Here is a 22,006-nt window from a genome sequence, read left to right as displayed (position 1 = left end):
AGGTCTCCTGAACATGGGATGTTAGCTGTATCCTAAAGGAAGCTCAGAAAACAAGTGAGGAAGGAAAGTAAGGAATAGATTCCAGGGACAGAGGATCCTCTGTAAGGAATGAATGAGGGAATGTGCACTCTCCCAGAGGGAGAGCAAGAAGGCTAATATCATTGGATCATAGAATAATATAGGGAAGGACATAAGACTGGAGGTAGGAAGGGTCAGATTAGGAGGGGCTTTAAATATCACAGAGGATTAAGCTTTGATCCTAGAGGTAGTAGGGAGCTCCTGGAGTCTTTTGAGCAATGAAGTGACAAAGTTAGATCTACTCAGAGAAAAAACAAACAAAAACCAAAACTTTGGCAGATGAATAAAGGATGAACTAGAATAGAGAAGCAGGGAGACCAAAAGTCTACTTCACTAGTCTAAGAGTAAGTTGATGTAATCCTATATCAAAGTGGTAATAGTATGAGGGATCTTGTGAAGGTAGACATGATAAGATTTGGCAACTGTCAATACAATGAAAAGTGAGTGATTTGGAGACTGATATTGTAGTAACAGGAAAGTTTGAAAGAAGTGGAGTTTGAAAAGGAGTTATGTTTTGGACATGTTGAGTATGAAATTCCTATAGGCTATTCAAATTGAGATGCTAAAAAAGTCAGTTGTTAATGTGAGACAGCAAGTTAGAACTAGACATAAATATCTGGGACTCATCTGTATAGAGATGATAACCCACAGAAACTAATAAAATCACTAAAGTGAGAAAGTATAGTGGGAGAAGAAAAAGGGATACAAAACAGAATTGAAGGGGCGACTCATGATTAGTGAGAGTAATGTGGATAATAAACTAGCAAAGAATATTTAGGAGTGGCCAAATGAGTAAGAGGAGAACCATGAGAGATCAATGTCATAAAAACTTAGAAAGAGAATATTCTTGATCTTTGACATAGGAAGTGGATGATCAATAGTGTCAAAGATCAAGAATATTCTCTTTCTAAGTTTTTATGACATTGATCTCTCATGGATAGAAACTTTTGGTCTCCCAGCCTCTTCTTGCTAGAAATTGAGCTTTGAAAGGAAAGAAGGGAAAAAATTATAACTGTAGGTGTTAGGAGAGAGAAAGAAAAGTTTTTAAGGAAAATGGTTAAATCTTTCTTTACAAAACTAGATGTTTTCATAATTATTTGTATATTAATAAATAGTTCTTTTTTCTAGATCTGTGATTTGATTGTATAGGGAACTTTCAAGTGTTAAAACACCTATGTCAGTGCAGATCATAACTCCTCTATAATCTCTAATTTAATTAGTCTTAGATGCGGGGCCCAAAGAGTCAAATCACCCAGGTAGAGTGTATGAAAGGTTTCTTTATCCTAGAGCCAACTCTTGATGTACTCTGCCATGTTAGGTCTTTTAAAGTCAAAAAATTATTGCTGGTGACACTTATCCTCAGTTCTAAACTCGTTGCCTTATTCCCATGGTCTTTGCCTCTAAACTTTCCACGTGAGTTTCACACAGGAACAGAGCAGAACACAGAAAACTTTGCTATCTTTGGGAATTTTAACCATTCTTAGTATTTGCTATTTGTTTCTATTCAGTTTGTGAGACCATACTTTCATGATATTCTTTTCTTTCAGAAAGCTGTCCTTATTCATGTTCCCCTTCTTCTCTTCACACTCCTTTAAAAAAAATTTTTTTAAATTTAAGGCAATGGGGTTAAGTGACTTGCCCAAGGTCACCCAGCTAGGCAATTTTTAAGTTCCTGAGGTCAAATTTGAACTCAAGTCTTCCTAACTTCAGGACTGGTACTCTATTCACTGCTCCACCTAACTGCCAGTTTTCTCTTCACACTCTATTCTAAACCTACAATCTAGCTTCTTCTCTCATATCCAACAAAAACTGCCCTCTCCAAAATTACCTTAATCCTTTGAATAGACTGTGTGTAACATTAATTGTTGAGGAATAACAGTAAAAGAACTATATGAGAGAAAGAAAAAAGATGAGTTGGTCACATATTACTGGTGGTAAGTCAAGAGTGCTCCCAGTACCCTTGTGATGTCAGAAGTCAAAGGAGATCTTCAGCATGTTGGGTGGACCTTCTGAAGTGGACTTTAGAAAAACATTTGAGACATGGCTAAGAGTATTATTGGATGGACAGACAGGAAAGGATTGTTACTTACATAATTGCAGGGAACTCATAAATTGGGGAGATCAGAGATGCATTTGAGGACTGTGATACTTGTCATCTTCCTTTAAATTTTTAGTTTTTCTGAAAGTTACATGAGTAACAGTTCCTGACAATTCTCTTATAGAGAGTACCCCAGAAGTCTTGGTGCAGTTACATGTTTTAATTGCCCTAAGTCTTTTTGTCCAACTCATAAAAATTATAAATTCATGTTTTAAAATTTCAAATCTTAGTAATCTGATATTTTTCCTTAATCAAGTTATCTATTAGCTGATCTATTTGTCAGTTTTTTTCAAAAATCTAGCTCTTTGGTTAATTTTTAAAGTTTTTTATTTTCAAGTTTTTCTATTACTCAGTTAATATTCAAGATTTTGTTAATGTACTTGTAATTTATTTCCTCAGACTTTGTTCAGAAAGTGTTCAGAAATATAAATTTTCCTCTGAGACTCATGTTATAAGTTTTGGCTTGTCTTCTCAGTATTGTCATTCTCTCTTTTTATTTTTGGTTTTTACAAGGCAATGGGGTTAAGTGACTTGCCCAAGGTCACCCTGCTAAGTAATTCTTAAGTATCTGAGGCCAAATTTAAACTCAGGTCCTCCTGACTTCAGGGCAGATGATCTCTTCACTGTGCCACCTAGCTGCCCTTAGTGTCCTTCTCTTTTACACATTTTGTTTATATGATTTAGGTTAACTAAATGGTTTATTTGACAATATTATTCTTTTCCAAAAAAAGTCTTTAATTTTTGTTTATTGTTTCCATGTCTACCTGGGTTTCGCTTTTATCAATTTTCCTTTATTTTTTAAATATTTTCTTTTTTTGTGCTTATTTTGTATTTTAAAATTTTTTTCCTATATTTTGAAAACTGCATATAAAATCCATTAATCATTTCTGTTTTACTAATATATACTTTCAGAGACATAATTTTTCCTTTTACTAATAATAAAAAAGTAGAACTCACATAAATAAAGGCTCACAGTGAGCTTTACAAATATATCATTTTATTTTCATGGATCTAAAACTCTATTCATTATATCACCTATCCTAGTAATAGGGATTTTTAGCAGTATTCCTGAAATTCTGTCATGCTGTCTCATAGTTGATCACTATTTCACACTGATTTTCAAGCAATAAAGAACATAAAAGACAAAACAGATGATGTGAACCATATATGTTAAAAAAAAGCTTGTGTAAACAAAATCAATGGACAAGAGTAACTGTAGAGTAGAAATAACATTTGTATCAACTAACACTAACACATTTATAAACATCAATATCAAAGTACAAAGGAAATTGATATTTAACACCTAGAATCAATCCCTAATAGATACATAGTCAAAGAACATGAAATGTTTTTTAATTGAATAATATAAATAACAATATGAAAATGATCTAAACATTTGTAACAAGAGAAACGAACTAAAACAACTTGGAAATTTATTTCATGTGATGTACTTTGGAAAATATGGAAATAATAAATAGGGAAGGACTCTGGAATTAGTAATACTGATAAATTATTATATATGGAACAAATTATTACTCTAAGAACAGTTAGAGTAATAATATGGCAGATAGATATAGTAAACATAACTAATTCTGAAAAGCAACCCTTTAAACTGTCCATTTAAATATCCCTTGAAGTCATACCACTTCTATAGACCAAGAAATTAAAAAAAAGAGAAACACAAGTTTAGTGTTTTTTTGGAAGCAAAGAAGTGGAAACATACTTGAATGCTTGTCATTAAGGGAAAGGAAAAAACTCTACAACTATATAAATATAATGAAATATCTAATAATAAGAAATGGTAATAAAAATTCAGAGAAACATGGGAAGATTTGTTAGAGTGATGCAGAATGACAAAGGCAGAATCAAAAGTTTCTGAAAAGCAAAGAAAGACTAAATGACATATCAGTTTTAGTTCCTGTCATTGTTGATTTTGCTTTATTTTGGGATACTTGCACAGGGTATGTCTCACTCTATCATCTATCAAGGATTCCCATCCCATCTTCTATCCCTCCATTTTCATTTTTACTACTCCAGATTTTCATCACCCTTCATGTCTTCTATAAAATTTTGTAACTAGTCATTTTTAATGAAAAAAATTCAGTGAGTCCTTACTTAAAAAAGAAAATTAAAATGGACTTATTTTAGCTTTCAAGGCCTTCCACAAATTAGTTCAAATAATTCCAGTTTCATTTCATACTATTCCCCTATCAGCATTTGAAAAGGAAGTAGAGTAGTGGATAATGTACTAGATTTGGAATCAGGTTCAAATGTTGTGGATTCAAATTTCAACTCCAACATTTAATAGTTGAAAGACCACAAATAGTACCTCAAACTCTCTAAGCTCTATTTCCTCATGTGTAAAATGGGGATAATACCTTTGATAACTCTCTTCAGTGAAATTAGTCAAGTAAGGTATGTAGAAAGCTTAAAAACACAATATAAATATCAGTTATTACTATCGCATTACATGGAAACTAGCCTATTCCCTATTTTCATTTCAATCCCCTAATAATGTATATTTGCACATATTGTATTTCTACAAATTGACTGATTTCCTACCCTTATACCCAGTATATCAAATTTCTCCCCTTTGTACAACATTCAGCTCACATTGTTTTCCTATTCCTTCTATGAAGTCTTCCTTGATCTATGTTCTGTCCCCCACAATAATTTTGTATTAAATTAAGCATTTTTTGATGGAAATCTTTCTTTCTCAAGGGCATCACTGTGAATTCAGTCTTTTGTGTGTCTTGTCTTAAAAGTCATTGTTCCTTGATTTTTTTTTTTTTGTTGTTATTGCAAAGCAATGGGGTTAAGAGATTTGCCCAAGGTCACATAGCTAAGTAAGTATTAAGTATCTGAGATCTATTTTGAACTCAGATCTTCCTGACTCCAGGGCCTGTGCTCTATTCACTGTGCCACCTGGCTGCTCTGTTCCTTGAATTTTTTAAGGAAAGGAACACAATGAGTTTTTCATTGAGGAGCAGGTTTGATCAAGATCACTGCAAGATTGGACAATCTGATTAGACAAATGCAATTCAGACAACTTGTTTCTGTGCCTTAAATTTAAGACCCAACCCTTTGTTCATTTACCACATTTCTGCACCCTACACCCAAAGGACATCAGTGGCCTTGGACAGTACTGGCCTAGGAGTCAGGAACTCAGGAGTTTAAATCCAGCCTCAGCCATCTGACTCTTGATACCTAGGTGACCTTGTGGAAGTCACTTAATCCCAACTGCCTCACATCCAGGGACATCTCCAGTCAGCCTGATTCATATCTAGCTACTGGATCCAGATGATTCTGGAGGAGAAAGTGAAGCCAGTAACTTAGCATGGCATCCCTCTCACTCAAATCCATTTCATTTGCTTGTCATGGCATCACTCCCTGATATCATAGTCTTCTTCGAAAAATGAAGGACAAAACAAGCAAACAAACATATAAACCAAACACATTTCCCCTGAATATACACAGGCAGCTAGGTGGCATAGTGAATAGAATGGAATTGGAAACTGGAAGCCCTGAGATTAAATCCTACTTTGAACACATATTAGCTGTGGGACCCTTATCAAGTCTTTTAATCTGTTTATGTTCCACCTTCTATAAAATGGTGCTAATAACAGCATTTACCTCACAGGAATGTTGCAAGAATCAAATGAGATAATACATGTAAACTATTTCGCAAACCTTAAAATGTTATATAAATGCTAGCTATCACTATCACTAATATTCTATACATGCTGATTACTCTAATTCATTGGACTGTTTATTTAACTACATCATGGTCTGAGAAAGATTTTTTTTTTGTGCAGTTAATTTCTTTTATGGTTTACTGGGTATATCTCATTTGAGCAATTATAGATCTCACTGTGGAAGCACTATTATCCTCTAGGATTTCATACAGTCAGAACAAGGACACATACAAAAAAAGGTCTATATGAATGATTACCTCTATAGTGAATTTCACTTTCCAGTTGTACCTTGCACAAGACATCCTTCATGACCAAGGAAGAAAAACTGGCAAACACATTTTGGTTATGGGCCTCCTTTGATATTAATAAAAAAGGGTCAATAAAAAAAATTGTTTTTGGTGGCATTAAAAGGAATTTCATATATTTCAAATATGCATAAAATAGTTCTTTTTAGAGAGAAAACCCTTGGGATTTCATTTTGTTATATCAATTTTTTTTTAAATTCACAGAAAATAAACAGTGAAATTTTGTATTTTTGGTATCTTTAAGCCATGTGTACAATTGTAAAGACTTGGTATGCTAAAGAAAATTGTTTAATGAAGCATTGCTTATTACTATCAAATTTTCTTCATCATAGATATTTGAATACATATATATGTATACACACATATGTAACAATAGATGAGAAAACAAGCATTTGGTCAATTATTGATAAGTTCTTAACCATGGATTTGGGGGATGAAGTCTTTCTCCCAAATATTTTTTTGGGAGCATCTCTTCCAGATACATTTTTGTAAGGTAAACCTCAGTGCTTTCAAGCATAAATTTCACTGTTGTGCACTTGATTTGGTCTACTAGTTTTGGTGATTTTCATTTTTCTAAAACATGATTTCAAGTTTCTGGTACAGAATATTGTGGACTAAATTATTAGGGTCTAAAAATTATGGTCTCTCTTTTGCTGCTGCTGAAAACAGATGAAAATAGGCTTTTATAATAACAAACTTAATAAACTTTTGTCAGTTTCATCTAAGAATGCATTTTAGATGACATAATTCAAGATGATTTCATGCCAAGATTTCTGTAGATTCCTTTCTGCTAGCCCATTCAAGTTATGTTATGAGGAAACACTGCTCTTAATATCCATCATATTCTTTTGTAGTGAAAAAAATTTGGAGAGGTACGCTTTTTGCTTGGCAAGGAGATTCAGATTTTTCAGGAGGTGTTTCTTTGATTTTTTTTTGTTCTCATTATTGCTGCATTATGCTGATTGAGCTTTTGTAGATTTTGATGATACCATTTTCAATTTCTCATTTTTTGTTATTGATTGCTCTTCTGAATAGGTCCTTTCTTCAAATTTGATTTGCTCTAATTAGTTGATAGTCTAACTATTCAGAGATCTACTTTTGAAATAACTCCCACTGAGTAACTTTCATGTCTGTTAAGATACTTTCTATTTAAATTATTGTCATGTTATTAAGCATTTTCTAATTCTTTCAGGGAAGAAGCTATCCACGATACATAGCATGATTTTTTTGAGTAGTCTTGATTCTGAACCCTGAGTCGTTTTTCAATATACCTTTTGTTATTCTGCTCTGTACTCACTTTTGTATTAAAAACCAAATAAAATGCTGACTTGATTTGAAAAATTTGTGAAGTTCTTCGTAAAAGTGAATTTTAGAAAGTTCTTAGGTTAAGGGGATATCAGATGCTAAAAAAATAATAAAATAAACAAAAATGACATCTGTATAAGTTAGAAAATGTAAATATAACATGCCATGAATGTACTGCTTACATATAATGACAGATAATGGCTGATTGAATAGTTTACTCAAATCAATAATAGATGATTAAACACAGTACCTGTTTTGTCTGTTAGCAAATAAACCAAACGTCCAAGTTCTTCTGGTATTGTACTGGTTCGAACAACTGTTCCAGGAATATGTTCATCCCTCATAATCATCCATCCATAAGCTGCTTTGCCCATATCCAAGTTCACACGCAAACTGCCAAATAAACACATGATACAATTTATCATTGTACAGATAGAATTCTTTTCACTTTAAATTTTAATATAGAAGCCTATATATATATATATATATATATATATATATATATATATATATATATATATATACACATATATATATATATAGTTTTATATTGAAAAGAATATTTGATGTTGCTTTGGGACATTAAAATAAGTTGACTAATATGAAGACTTTTATAAAACAGCAAAGATTCTTCAGAATTTATTCACTTCAATCCTCCATTATACCAGATAGAGAGTAGATAAGACAATCAGTCTTTAGATTTTCCTAAATTGCATCAACAAATCTAAAACATTTTGAGGATTTAAGTTAAATCTAATGCTATTTGATTGTAAATCACGGAAGTTTGGGGACAGAAGAGATCAAGAATTATCTAAACTAACTGTGTAGCTTATGGAGTCAGAGAAACTGACAACCAAGAAAATATAAAAAAAAACTGATGATAGTAGAATCAAGATTAGCATTCTGATGCCCCGATTCCCAGATCAGTATTTTTTTCTCCAATAGTACATTGCTATTTAGCCTCCTTTTCATCCAAAGTTAATGCTAACTATAGCTAATAGTTCAGACCTAATCTAATCATGTTGCACACCTTCCAACAGTGGAATACCATGAAAATAGTTAAGAAAAAGTTTTATAAAATAGTAACTCCTATTCAAATGGATGCTACTAAAAGCTACTAAAAATGAGTCAGAAAATGAGAACACAAGGTTTAAAGTAAGATTAAAATATATTCCAATTGTTCTAAATCATGCTTGTAAAAAGAATTTCTATTAGCTGTATTAATTAGGTAGCTAAACCTATATGGAATCACTGGAATCATTGACAAAATGGCATGCTACTGGAATTCTTTATTTAGAAATCAAAATAAAAATCTACAAGGCTGTATATTCTTTAACTGGTAGGCACTGAAACTGTATGAAAGGGTTCATAATTTTTCAATCACTTTCTGGAAATTATAAACAATTAATGGCTCCTTTCAAATAAAATGCAATAAAATGAAAGCAAACATAATATTTCATATATTATTATTGATGGCAATTCACTTCATAGTCCTAATTTTATGGTTAAATATTGAATAACTATATTTTTTAAAGCAATAGCAAAAACAAAGATAGTCATTCTCAAGCATTCTATTCTTGTAGGAGACTTAAAAGCATCATATAGTATCTGATTTTATTTCATTTACTTTGAGATTGGTAAAGATATCTTGTAGCTCATTAAAGAAATTATGCTAAATCCAATGGACTCTAAGCAATCACATTTTCAACTTTATGGAGACTATGGGAGGGTTAAGTACTCCCTCAAAGTTGGAATTTCCAGATGTTAAGATTTAATGGCTACTAATAAATGGCACTGAAAAACTCAGGCAGTATTCAAAAAGAGTTGAGATAAAATAGGCAGAAATAAAAGAATTACGGGTAAGAGGAACCAAAGTTCATCTTTTTAACTTCGTTAGATTGTCTTTAGAACTCAATTAACATATATTTCATTACCTTTAGCTCAAAAATCTAGGCAGTGGCAGAACAGCTTATTTAAAAAAGCCTTGGACTTTGAATCAGGATTTGCCTGAGTTATAATTCCTGGTTCTATCTGTTTGATTTTGGACAAGGCACTTAATCTCAACTTACTGGCCTTGGTTTTTTCATTTACAAAAATGTGAATAAAGTGCGAGGCTTGAAGTCAGGATGACTCATCTTCACGAGTTCAAAACTCACCTCTAACAACAGTTGGGTCATCCTGGGTCACTTAATCCTGTGTGTCTCAGTTTCCTCATTTGAAAAAGGAGCTGGAGAAGGAAACAACAAACCACTCCAGTGTCTTTGCTAAGAAAACTCCAAATGGAGTCACAAAGAATTGGACACAATGAACCAACTACAAGAGAATATCTTTTTATTTTTTGGTTTTTCCAAGTCAATGGGATTAAGTGACTTGCCCAAGGTCACACAGGCTGGATTTGACCTCAGGCCCTCCTGATTCCAGGGCTGGTGTTCTAACCACTGCAACATTTAGTTGCCCCCCAAGAGGATTTATCTTTTGAAAAATAGACAGTACACAGGACTTTTTTAGGGTAGGTCAGGGAAAAAAATATCAATGTTTGACTAGGGTCATATACTAGACAAGACACTTTCATAACCTAAAAGGAATATAGGCATCCCTGACAGAAGAGAGCAGAGAGTCTTTAAACTGATTTAAGAGTGGCAACTTAACAAAGGAAGAAGATTTTGGCATCTTATAAACTTTTTAACAGTTTATAAATATACACAACATGACCAATTTTTTTAATCTTACAAGAAAAAAATAGAATGGTCAGGTTTCAATAGGATGGATCTGAATTTTTAAAAGAAACGGATAAAGGTTGCTGTTATCTCCAAAGTTTGCAGAATTTCTCCATTTGGAAATTAAAAAATTAAATACACATATTCTTTTTCGAAGAGAGGCAGAGAGCCAGATAGATAAGAGATCTTTTTTTTCTTAAATGCTGTAAGCATTAAATTGTCTTCACTTAGGGAAATTAGCCAGGTGACTTGTGTAGAAAACTTCAACTCTACAATTTTCTGATAAATATAAAGTATGTATTATACTATCACATCTTTTAGAAAGAGGATTTAGTATTTTTTGTTAATGATGGATCTTTGTGCTTACTATGTTAAAACACAGGGACTGCGCACAATAGATACAATCAAAATCATGTTTCCTGCCCTCAAAAAGCTTAAATTCTATTTGAGACAACATTCAAACAGCTTACATAAAAACAGTTACATACAGAATCAATGGTAATCTCTAGTAAGGGTGGCATAGGTAAGGAAAAACCAGCTAAGTCCTTTAGAAGGTTGGATTTGAGTTCAATGTTGAAGGAAGCCTAGGAAATCAAAAGTTGGAAGTAGGGAAAGAAAGCATTCCAGGAATGGGGGGGGGGGACGCAGTTAGGCACAGAGTTGAATAAAAGGAGTGTCCTATGCAACTATTCAAAAATGTTTAAATTGAGCACAATCTAATTTATTCTATCAATTAAACAAAAAGATAATCATATGGAAAATATACATTTAAACATGATATAAAAGTGGAAACATGTCTGGGTCAGTAAAAGAACAGCATAAAAGTTAATGCAATTTAGTTCAGAAGAAAAGGTAAAATAATGAGAACTCGATTTATTTGTCTCAAGAGATTGAACCTTAATTGGTCACACGATAAATGCAGTAGTAGTACCACCAAAGTACATACCAAAGGAAGATAATTAAAGCTTTATTTAAAAGACTAAATAGGTATGCAAAGAAATACTATTTAGGGGTACTGGCACCAGAAGCCCCAAGACCTTTTTTATTTCACAGTAAGTTGGAAACAAATAATGTCTGTCATTATACAGAAGATTGGTAAGACATACCTGGAATATTATTTAAAGCATTAAACCCTGCTATAAAGATACTGCAACCAGGATAAAATCTAAGAATTTAGTTGAAGAAAACAAAATCTAATCATTTAGCAGTTGATTTTCTTAAGAGTTACAGCTTTTAAATTCATTCAATAGCATACTGAAAAGATAAATGTAAGAAAACATCATTTCTTTCAACTGAGAACATCAATTTTGTCTATGTATCTTCGGATCTAGCAAAATACCTGACACATAGTAGGTTTTTTTTTAACAATGCTTGTTAATTAATAGAGAGGAAGCTACTTGATACCACCTTTGATTTACAGTGGACAATTTTGTGCTATAAAAAAGAAAAAAATTCTTTAAAAAATAGTACCCTTTTCCTGCTGAGTTCAGACATTAAAAAAAAAGTATCTTCAGTATCATAGTTTTATTTTAAGAGCATTTATTTTTAAAAAATTCCTTTTTTGGGAATTGGAAAAGCTAGGTTTCTATCTGTAAATTTTATAGTCAAGATTAGTCCAGGTTAATGAAACTAATTGCATTGAAAAAAACCTCATAGAGAGTGAATTTAGATAGAAGATACATTTAAAGTTCATTATATTGATTAATTAGCACACCTAATAGAGACAACAGGCCTATTTAGACTAGGTGGAACAATAATTTAGAGCCAGTTGATTACTGGCATCTTTTTTTCTTATACTTTATAATACATTAACTCAGCTATCAATCATCATAAAACTCATGAAGATAAGAGTTTGATTAGAAAATCACTCTGAAATATTTCATGCATGGACTCTGTTTTATGGTAAAAAGAAAATATTTCGAAATGTGAAGGAAAAAACTTCAGAGTGGAAATTCAGTTTAAAGGATATTGTATAAACTGAAGAGAGTAATCTGTCCATTTTTGGATGTCACTAATGACTCCTGATGTGAGAATAGTTGAATCCTGGTGCTACAAAGCTGTTCCAATATACTACATTGAAGGCCAAATAAACCTAAATATGTCTTCTTAAAATATACAGCACAGATCACATTTAAGCCCCATGGTATCTTCTACATTTAAACACTAATTTTATTACAATTAAACCTACTGCCTTTAACCCTACCAGGTGAAAAAAGTCTCTGAATACTTCTCTAGAAAATGCCTAAGAATCTCCTCAGGAAATGAATCTGCCTGAAATAATACACATGCACACATCCATAAATAAGATTTATTTTTAGGGTAGTCTCAAGTAAGCAAAAGAAAACAGAAAACATTATAAATAAAAGTTTTCACTAATGAAATAAGCTTTTCATGAAAAAGAATAAAACCATAAGGCTAAAAGAAATACTGAGAACATCAGTCCTGAGACATAGTAGGTTCTTTAATCATTCCTGTTAATTAATAGATAGCAATCCAGCCTCAGACATTTACTAGCTGTGAGACCTTGTGCAAGTCACTTAACTCTCATTACCTCACATCCAAGGTCATCTCCAGTGATTTTGATCCATATCTAGCCACTGGACCCAGATGGCTCCAGAGGAGAAAGTAAGGTTGGTGACTTAGCACAGTATCCCTCACTCAAATCCAATTCTTGAACTTGTCATGACATCACCTCCCTGATATCATGGTATTCTTTGAGAATGAAGGACAAACATTATACACACACATGTATATATACACATACACACATACATACACTACACACATGTATATATGTACATATAGACACACATATAAATGTATATAAATAAAAATGTATGTGTGTGTGTGTTTGTATGTGTGTGTGTGTGTGACAGGTACTACTGAGTCAATTTTAGATAGGCAGATATGTGTGTACTATGTATATGAAGATATTTAGCCATATATAGATAATTCTGCTAAGAGCTTCCGAGGATGTTGTTATCTTTGAGGTTTCCTTCTATTCGGAGTTTATGTGTAGTATCTACCTATGTAATGACAGGTATCCATATACTGCTTTTACTTGACATTATATTACATTAATAGTAAAAGGAAAACTGAATAAAGTGTTATTTCATTTAAAATACTGCATAATCTTGAAAAATGCATAGTTCGTTACATTTAAGGTGAACCCTTATTCTGGTCTATCAAGTTAAACATTATAATGTATAATTAATGTATAAGCTGCACTATTTATGCCTTTCATTCAACTGTATAACTGAAACTGCCATATGCCTTAAAAAAAATTATGAGCTAACCCACCTATTATTTTCTCATATTTTCATCAAGGATTCCGTACACAAGTGTATAGACCAATTTAATTAAGGGCAGGAGTGTGACCAAGCAATTATAATGCTTGCTCTTTGACAGCCTAAATGATTTTTACAATTTTACAAACATTTCATTTGATATTCACAATTATGAGATAGGTGTTATTATTACTTCAGTTTTAATGATGTTGTTCTTCATTCTTGATGAAGAACCTGACATCTGGAAGGTGATGCCTTGACATGCACATGAACTGGATTTGAGTGAGGGGGTTGAGATGCTAAGTTACCAGTCTCACTTTCTCTTCTGGATTCAGCTGGGTCCAGTGGCCAGATATAGATCAGTATGACAGGACATGCACTGGATAAGAGGCAATCAGTGTGTGTGACTTGCCCAGGGTCACACAGCTAATAAGCATGTGAAACCATATTTGAACTCAGGTCCTCCTGACTTCAAGACTCTAACCACTGTGGCATCTAGCTGCCTATCTTCATTTTATAGTTGATGAAACAGGCAGAGGTTAAGTAAATTTTAACTAGTAATAGATGAGGCTGGATTTCTACTTGGGTCTCCCTGACTCCAGAGCCAGAACTCTATTTTGCCACTTGCTACCTCTGCCATCCAGGTACCTGGTGAGTGAAGAGGTTAATATATCATTAATTACTGATGTTCTCTTGGTCAATTTTTAAGGCAATAATGACTGTGATACTTTCTAGTAATTTATCTTTCCAACTCTGACATGGTCTAAAAATGAAACATGCTTTTGGCATGGATTTCTTAGCTGTTTTTCCTTCTCATCTTCTTAGGTGTCAATGAGTTCCATCATATAGCTCACTGAAATTTTGGATATTAAGAGTCTAAATGGAGTAGTTCTACTGTCATTAGTAATGAAAATCATTATAACAATGCTGACAAATCTTTTCAATTTAACACATATTTATTGTTCTGATTTAATTTTAAAATGCTCTTAGGATTATCTTGCTTAGTTAATTTTCAAGTAGGTTTATTTTCCCCTCCATTACTTTTTACTGTTTTAAAAAGCTCCAAATCTTCTGTTATCTTCTGTGACATTAACTTAACTATTGATACTCTAAAGTAGACTAAGGGACTATGTCATGAAGATACTATTGGAGGAATTTAAATAATACAAATTTTGGCATGCTTTTTGTGAAATGAATGAAATCAGGAAACAAAAGTTAAATGGAAAGCTGCCTCAGAGAGAGAGGTAAATAAAGAATGGAAGTGTTGGCTTTATTGTTTGGCCTCTGAAGGTCAAAAGAAACATGACAGTTATACTTACCTCCTACTGTAGTGTTCATGATAATAACCAGATTAAAAAAAAGGCCTCCAAACCAAATATATAGATAATCAGAATGTAGAAAAATGCTATGAAGATATCACTAAGTTTTTCAAATTAAGCCAGCTTGTATACTTTAACACACGATAAAAAAAAATACTGGGAAATATATTTTAGAAATTAGTTTCAATGGCTTGTAAACTATAAAAAAAACCTAATGTTGATTATATCATGAATACTTTCTTCAAGAAGAGATGGGAGTTGGAAGCGACAAACATCAAATAATATTCTGAAAAATGAAAATTATATTCTCAGACAGGCAATGGATGGATACTGATTTGCTAGGTCAACTTAGAAGACTATCCCTTGGAGACATTAGTGGGGTTTAGCATATGGTTTTGGCTTATTTAACTCTTTCTATCAGAACTTGGATAAAAGGCATATTTTGCATACTTTTCAAATTCTAAACGTCTCACAAAAGTGGGAGACATAGATAATACATTCATAAAGAGGATATGTCTAGAGATTTTGACAAGATAATTAACAATAGGTCCAATCAAATAAGATGAGATTTAGTGGAGATGAATGTAAATTCTCATAATTAAGTTTAAAAAAATTAATTTCACAAGAATAAGATGAGAGAAGCCTGACTAGGCATTGGATTGTCTGAGAAAAGATTTGTGTTTTAAATAAACTAAAAACTTGATCTTAGTCAACACAATAATATGGCAGGCAAAAATACACTAATGTATTGGGAAGAACTGAGTATAGGAAGAAGGAAGTGATACTATACTCTGTCCCAGTCAGATGACATCTAAAGTAATGTGGTCAGTTCTGTCCTCATTTTAGGAAGGGCATTGATAAGCCAGTGACGATATAAAAGAAAGAAGTCAAAATGGCCTTGAGATAAAGGGCCCTGGCATTTCTGAGGTAATATTTTAATTGTTTTCAAGTATTTGAAAGGTTGCCATATAGAAAAGGGATTGGATTTGTTTGCTTGGTCATCCATTATGACACTGCCAATCATCCTGACTTTTGTCCTACTTTCAGACTTTGATAACACTAGAAGAGTCAGATTGATGACTTTGTGTAACACTACCTCACTTAAATTCAATTCATGCATATGTCAAAGACATCACCCTATAATGTCTTTGGTAGTCTTTGAAAACAAAGGATCATTACCCTCATCATCATATTCATAATCAACAGCAGCACCACCACTGTGATGGCAAGACTAGGAACAATACATTAAGACTGCAAATGAAGCAAAATTAAACTTAAATGAAAAAATTTCTAAAAATTTAGAGATGATTAGAAACAGAAAGGATTGTTATCTCTGTAGACCTTGAGGCAAAGGATATATGATCACTGGTGTGATATGTTGGTAAATTTTCTGTACAAAAATCAAAAGCAATACTAAAACTGGGGGGGAATAAAAAAGGTAAGCATGAAAATATGTGTCATTCAAATGAGGCACTTCTTTGATTGTGCCTTTAAATTAGTTTTTGATACTAAACACCAGGAAATGGATAAAGATAGAGGAAAGAACATGTTCTATCAATATTTTGTAAGATAATTTAACCAATGAAATTAGCAATCTATAATAACAAACAAAAATTTCATCTCCTTGCAATGTAGAAAGCAGGCAAGGGCAACATTGATTTAGAATCTAAACTCATTCAAAAAAATCTTATTGTTGAGAGCACTATTAAGATTTTTAAAAGTACAGCCTCAAAAATGACAAAATTAGTAAAGAAGAAAACATAGAAATTTTTTTGAAAGTCTCAATTAAAGGAATTTATTCTAATCGTTTGGGGATAAAAACAAAAGGAGGTCAACAGAAGAAGTACAAGATTTGTTAAGATTTCTATAGTAAACTTTTTTTCTTCCTTGGCTTTCCATCTTTCATATAAATGTATTTTCAAGCTATTTTACATGTTTAGAATATATTTTGTTATCATCATCATCATCATCATCATCATCATCATCATCTTTTCCTTTTATCATCCTTGGCTTCTAACAAGGTTCAACTAAATGCCATGACCTACAACAGACATTTCTTGATCACCCTAGTAATTTATGTAATCTTCCTCTTCAAATTGACCTACACAGTACACCAAAACTGCAGCACTGGAACTGAGCTTTCTACTCTTTTTATACCATCCTCTTCTTTATAAAGAGGGGCTAGGAAACGGAAGTAAAATTATAAGAGAATGGAATTAAGAAAAATAATTAACAATAATAGCTGTGAATGTTTTAGAAAGAAAAATGGCTTTGAAAGTAGAATCCAAAAATATTTTATTTAAAAGAAACAGATATATACAATGTTAAAATGGAAAAAAATCTATTATGATTCAGCTAAAATTAAAAAAAGTCAGGAATAACCATCATGATCTTAGTGAAAGTAATGGCAAAAATATAAAAAGGGATAAACAGAGTAACTACATATTTCTGAAAGTACTTTAGACAATGAATTGATATAAATATTAAACACATTTGCACTAAGCAGCATGGCATCTAAATTCTTAAAGGAAGGGCAATTTTAATTCTCTGGATATTATGTTATTATATACCATGTAATAAAAATACTGATACTAAAAAGATAGCTATTCTTTTTGAGGCATTTGGGTCATCAAAAGGACTGTGTAATTTCTCAAATATCACTCAGTTTTGGGTGCTATTTATGCCCAGCTCATTGTTCTAGTCTCTGCCCACAACATATATTTGTGTATGCATAAACACCTGTGTTTTCTATCCAATTTTATACTTTGGTTGCCTTTCTATTCCTGTTTAGTGCTTTCTAGAGGTCTTTCATCCTTACTTTTCTGAAGTTATATTCAGGTCCTTAACTTTTGGGGGTCAACAGATAAGAACCATCAGGATCTGGATTAGGTGATAAATATGGATGATGGAATCTGAAGAGATGAGGTAGTTTGTTGAAAGTTATCTGTAGTTGAAAGAACCACAAATAGTTTAGGGTGGCTTGGAGTTAGAGTGAATGAAATGAATTAACATATAAAAATACAAAGAGCATCTGGTCTTAAATTTTATGTAATAAAAAGCAGAGAACCATTTAAATATTTGGGGGGGGTATTCAATTCAGTAAGCATTTATTAATTGCCTGCCACCATGTACCAGCCTCTGTGCAAAGGATTAGAGATACAAATAAGAAAAAGAAAGAGAACTCCTGCTCTCTAGGAAATCACAATCTAATGGGGAAAGATGACACACAAAAGGGAAGGAGGAATATGAGGGGTTATGGGGCAGGGGCATCTTATTTCATGGGGTTGAAACAAGCAGAGCTGCAGATAGAAAGTGGAATGATATCATAGGAATGCTATGAGAATGATGGAATGGGCAGGGGAGACAATAGAGGCAGAAGGAACTGCTCTTATGTTATTAGAAAAATAGAGGTGTTGGCCATGGGAGTAAGAAAGGAGTAGTCATGACAGAAAGAGCTAAAACAAAATCACAAAGATTTAACAACTGATTAAATATGGTCTTCTTGTTTTCTTCTTTCCAGTCCTATCTATATAATCTTTCTACATTAAAGGATAAAGATTCCAGAAGAAAAGGAATAGATGTGGGAGTTAGTTCTGTCAAGAAAATGAAAAAAGGATAAAATGGTAAAGGAGAGTGAAGGGAAATTCAAAATACTGAACTTTTTTTTCTTAAGAAAAACAGGAGATCAGTTAATTTGTTAATAGGTGATTTGAAGAAAGTAACAGACTGTAATAGAAACACAATAAAAAAAATAGCAAAGATCCATTTTCGGTTAGAAAGTTAAATATGTATTGTGCTCAGTCAGCATTAATTTGTGGCTTCCTTTAGTGGTGCTCAGGGGCTTCAGAGTAGGAAGAGTAAAAGCAGATGGTAGAAATTAATCAGAGCTTGCTAATAATTAGGGAAGAAACACTGGAAGGACAAGGGTTAAAGGACCAAACAGAGAAAAACACTAATATGTATTTAGAGTCCATTGAATCTTGTATAAGTATTCCAGCCTTTGCTGGAAGCAACTATGGTCTTAACTCTATAAATGGAGACACCCAAGGGAGCATAGAGCAGGAGGAGGTAATAAGTGAAGCTTGATGAAGATTCATTCCCTTAATGTCAACAGAGGCTGACCTCTGTTAAAGTGTAAGCTCCTCTATTAGACGGTAAGCTCACTGGGGGTAAAAATTTCTTATTTGTATCCCCAGTGCTTAGTGCAGTACCTGGCAAATAGTAGGCAAGCAATAAATGTTTAGTGATAGATTGACTACAGTTGGAATTGAACCCTTGAAGTAGGCCAGCTTGTCTATCTTCAACATCAGTCGTATCAAACTCAAAGAGAAATGAGGGCCACTAAATCCTATAAGCAGTTCTGTAAGATGCATATTGACTTTAAAAATCAGATATTAATATTATCTATGTTCTATTGTATTTTTATTTATTTCAAAAACATTTTCCAATTACATTTGAATCTGGTTGAAGGGTACTTGAGGAACACTTGGAAATCTTTGGCAGCTCTAATCTACTCTTATCTAATCTACTAATCTAATCACAATGTGGTTGAAACTGATACCATCAAAATGGGAAGGAAAAAAAAAACTGAGAAGGGAGACAAAGAAGACATCACCAGGGAGCTTTGAGCATGATGATCTTCAAGTAATGATTGGAGGAGAAAGATTTTGTTCTTTGTGAAATGTTATGACAATGTATCTTAATTTAACAAGTTCCTGTTAGTTTAATGGATATGATTCTGGAATCCAATGTTCAGTCATGCTAAAGTGCAGGGAAGGTGAAGAGGGTTAGATGTTTTATAAGGAAAGACACTATCCAACTCAGGTGATTCTGGATGGTTTCCCTTACTCTTATGTTATAGAACTAGGGGAATAATAAAATTAAGAAATTAAAAGTTTACTACTTAGAATGTTCTAGGCATATTTTAGATATGGAAAAAGGCATTCTAGAGCACAGTAAGGGAAGAAAGGAAGATGAGAGATTAAAAGACAGGAGACCAGTCAAAGAAAGAAATTTTAGAGTTTAAAATCTTGAAGGTGGAAGTTTTTAGTGATATTGAGATCTATGGGATGGCCATCTTGATCTTAGGTACCTGTAAAATGTACATGAAATAAATTCCCTTATTCAATTACAGAATCAGAATCTTAATAGTTAGGAGTCTCAAAAGTTACCTAGCTGACCTTGTAGAATTGAGCTTGTTAAGGGACTCTAGAGTGAAGTTATTAGAAAAGCCATCTATGTGCATAAATGACATCACTAAGATGACTATAGAAGATGGGTTGGAAAATAGCAAGTCAAAAAGCATTTATTAAGCATCTAAGTGTGTTCTTAAACAAGAAAAGCCAAAACAAGTACCTCTTTTCAAGCAGCTGTCTAATGGAAGAGACAAGCAAGATAGATACCAAAAGAGTAAAGACAATAGCATTAAGGGGGAATCGAGAAGTGCTTTTTTTTTAATTAAGATTTTATTTATTTTGAGTTTGACAATTTTTCCCCTAATCTTACTTCCCTCCCCCCGCAGAAGGCAATTTGTCAGTCTTTACATTGTTTCTACAGTATACATTGATTCAAATTGAATATGAGAGAGACACCTTATCCTTAAGGAAGAAACATAAAGTTAAGAGATAGCAAAATTACATAATAAGATAATTTTTTTTTCTAAATTAAATAGTTTTTGGTCTTTGTTCAAATTCCACAATTCCTTCTCTGGATACAGATGGTATTCTCCATTGCAGATAGTCCAAAATTGTCCCTGATTGTTGCACTGATGGAATGAGCAAGTCCATCAAGGTTAATCATCGCCCCCATGTTGCTGTTAGGGTATACAGTGTTTTTCTGGTTCTGCTCATCTCTCTCAGCATCAGTTCATGCAAATCCTTCCAGGCTTCCCTGAAATCCCATCCCTCCTGGTTTCTAATAGAACGATGGTGTTCCATGACACAGATTGTTAAGTCATTCCCCAATTGAAGGACATTCACTCAATTTTCAATTATTTGCCACCACAAAGAAGGCTGCTATGAATGTTTTTGTACAAGTGAATGTTTTTACCATTTTTTCATAATCTCTCAAGAAGTGCTTTTTTTCAGATAAGATTTTATCTGGGACTTGAAGGAAGCCAGGAGAGAAGGGAGAGAAGTCTAAGCATAAGGGACAAACATTCGAGAGTGTCTTAGATAAGAAAGGAAGAGTGGGAGGGCAGGGAACAGTTATTAAGTACCTACTGTGTGTCAGGCACTATATTAAGCTAAACGTTATCTCATAAAAATCCTATGAGGGAGGGCAGCTGGTGGATAGAGCACAGGCCCTGGATTCAGGAGGACCTGAATTCAAATGTAGCCTCAGACACGTAATAATTACCTTGCTGTGTGGCCTTGGGTGAGCCATTTAACCCAATGCCTAGAAAAAAACCTAAAAAAAAAAACCCTAATGCTACCAGTAGTTACTAATTATCATCTCCATTTTACAGTTCAGGAAACTGAGGATGGCAAAAAAAATCAAGAAAAGGTGATATATAATTAAGTGACTAGAATCTCTGACAAGCTGAATGAAGATAACAAAGTTCTAAAATGGCAATTCTACTTCCTGAGCTTGGGAGATACGGTTAGAGAGAGGACAGTATCAAAGAAGTGGCAGGATATGTGCTGCCCTGAAAGGAAAGTTAAGTTTCAAATTAGTCTAAATAAATGGAAGATTTGTTTAAGGAAGAAGATCAGAATTAAAGGAAGTTAATTTACAATAAAATGCAGATTCAAAAGAGCACAGTATAAGTGGTGGGTCTAGAAGCATAAGATACTGGGAAAAAGAGGGGCAAAAAAAGATATAGGGATGCTCAAGCAACAGGGAGCAATTGATGTCTAGGGTTGTATTTATAGATTACAGATATTAAGGCAACAAAATAGGAGGGCAATTTTATAGGGATTTTAAAGTAGGTCATTAGTTATAGTAGTAGAGATCTGTAAAATCAATAACTGTACAGCTTCCAGTTAAAATATTGCTATGATGAGATTTGCTTCATTGCCTGTAAATTCTGGGCAAAATTATCAGGGCTTCTTGTTCTAGGCTAACTGATAAGGTTCTAGAAGTCAGGGAGAGAGGGAGTTTGGCTAATGCTTAATTGCCAGTGTATTGTTCTGAAGTACTAAAGCAGTTATCTCTTCCTGGCTCCCTGCCACTCCTGTAATGTACCCATCACACAAGCTTGA

The 22,006-nt window shown here is 33.2% G+C and overlaps 1 protein-coding gene across 7 annotated transcripts in view; it reads right to left on the bottom strand.

The window, feature by feature from the left end:
• ATP9B (ATPase phospholipid transporting 9B (putative)) overlaps nucleotides 1-22,006 on the bottom strand; it is a 487,939-nt gene that overhangs the window by 117,629 nt on the left and 348,304 nt on the right. For all 7 annotated transcript variants that reach the window (XM_074204072.1, XM_074204073.1, XM_074204074.1 and 4 more), the window contains one exon: nucleotides 7,732-7,874. In XM_074204072.1, the coding sequence (XP_074060173.1) occupies nucleotides 7,732-7,874 (143 nt within the window). The remainder of the gene's footprint in view (nucleotides 1-7,731; nucleotides 7,875-22,006) is intronic.

The sequence above is a fragment of the Macrotis lagotis genome, chromosome X (genome assembly GCF_037893015.1).
Source record: "Macrotis lagotis isolate mMagLag1 chromosome X, bilby.v1.9.chrom.fasta, whole genome shotgun sequence".
Taxonomy (NCBI): domain Eukaryota; kingdom Metazoa; phylum Chordata; class Mammalia; order Peramelemorphia; family Peramelidae; genus Macrotis; species Macrotis lagotis.
Note: the sequence above shows the minus strand (reverse complement) of the source record. Positions and strands in the feature narration are given on the sequence as shown.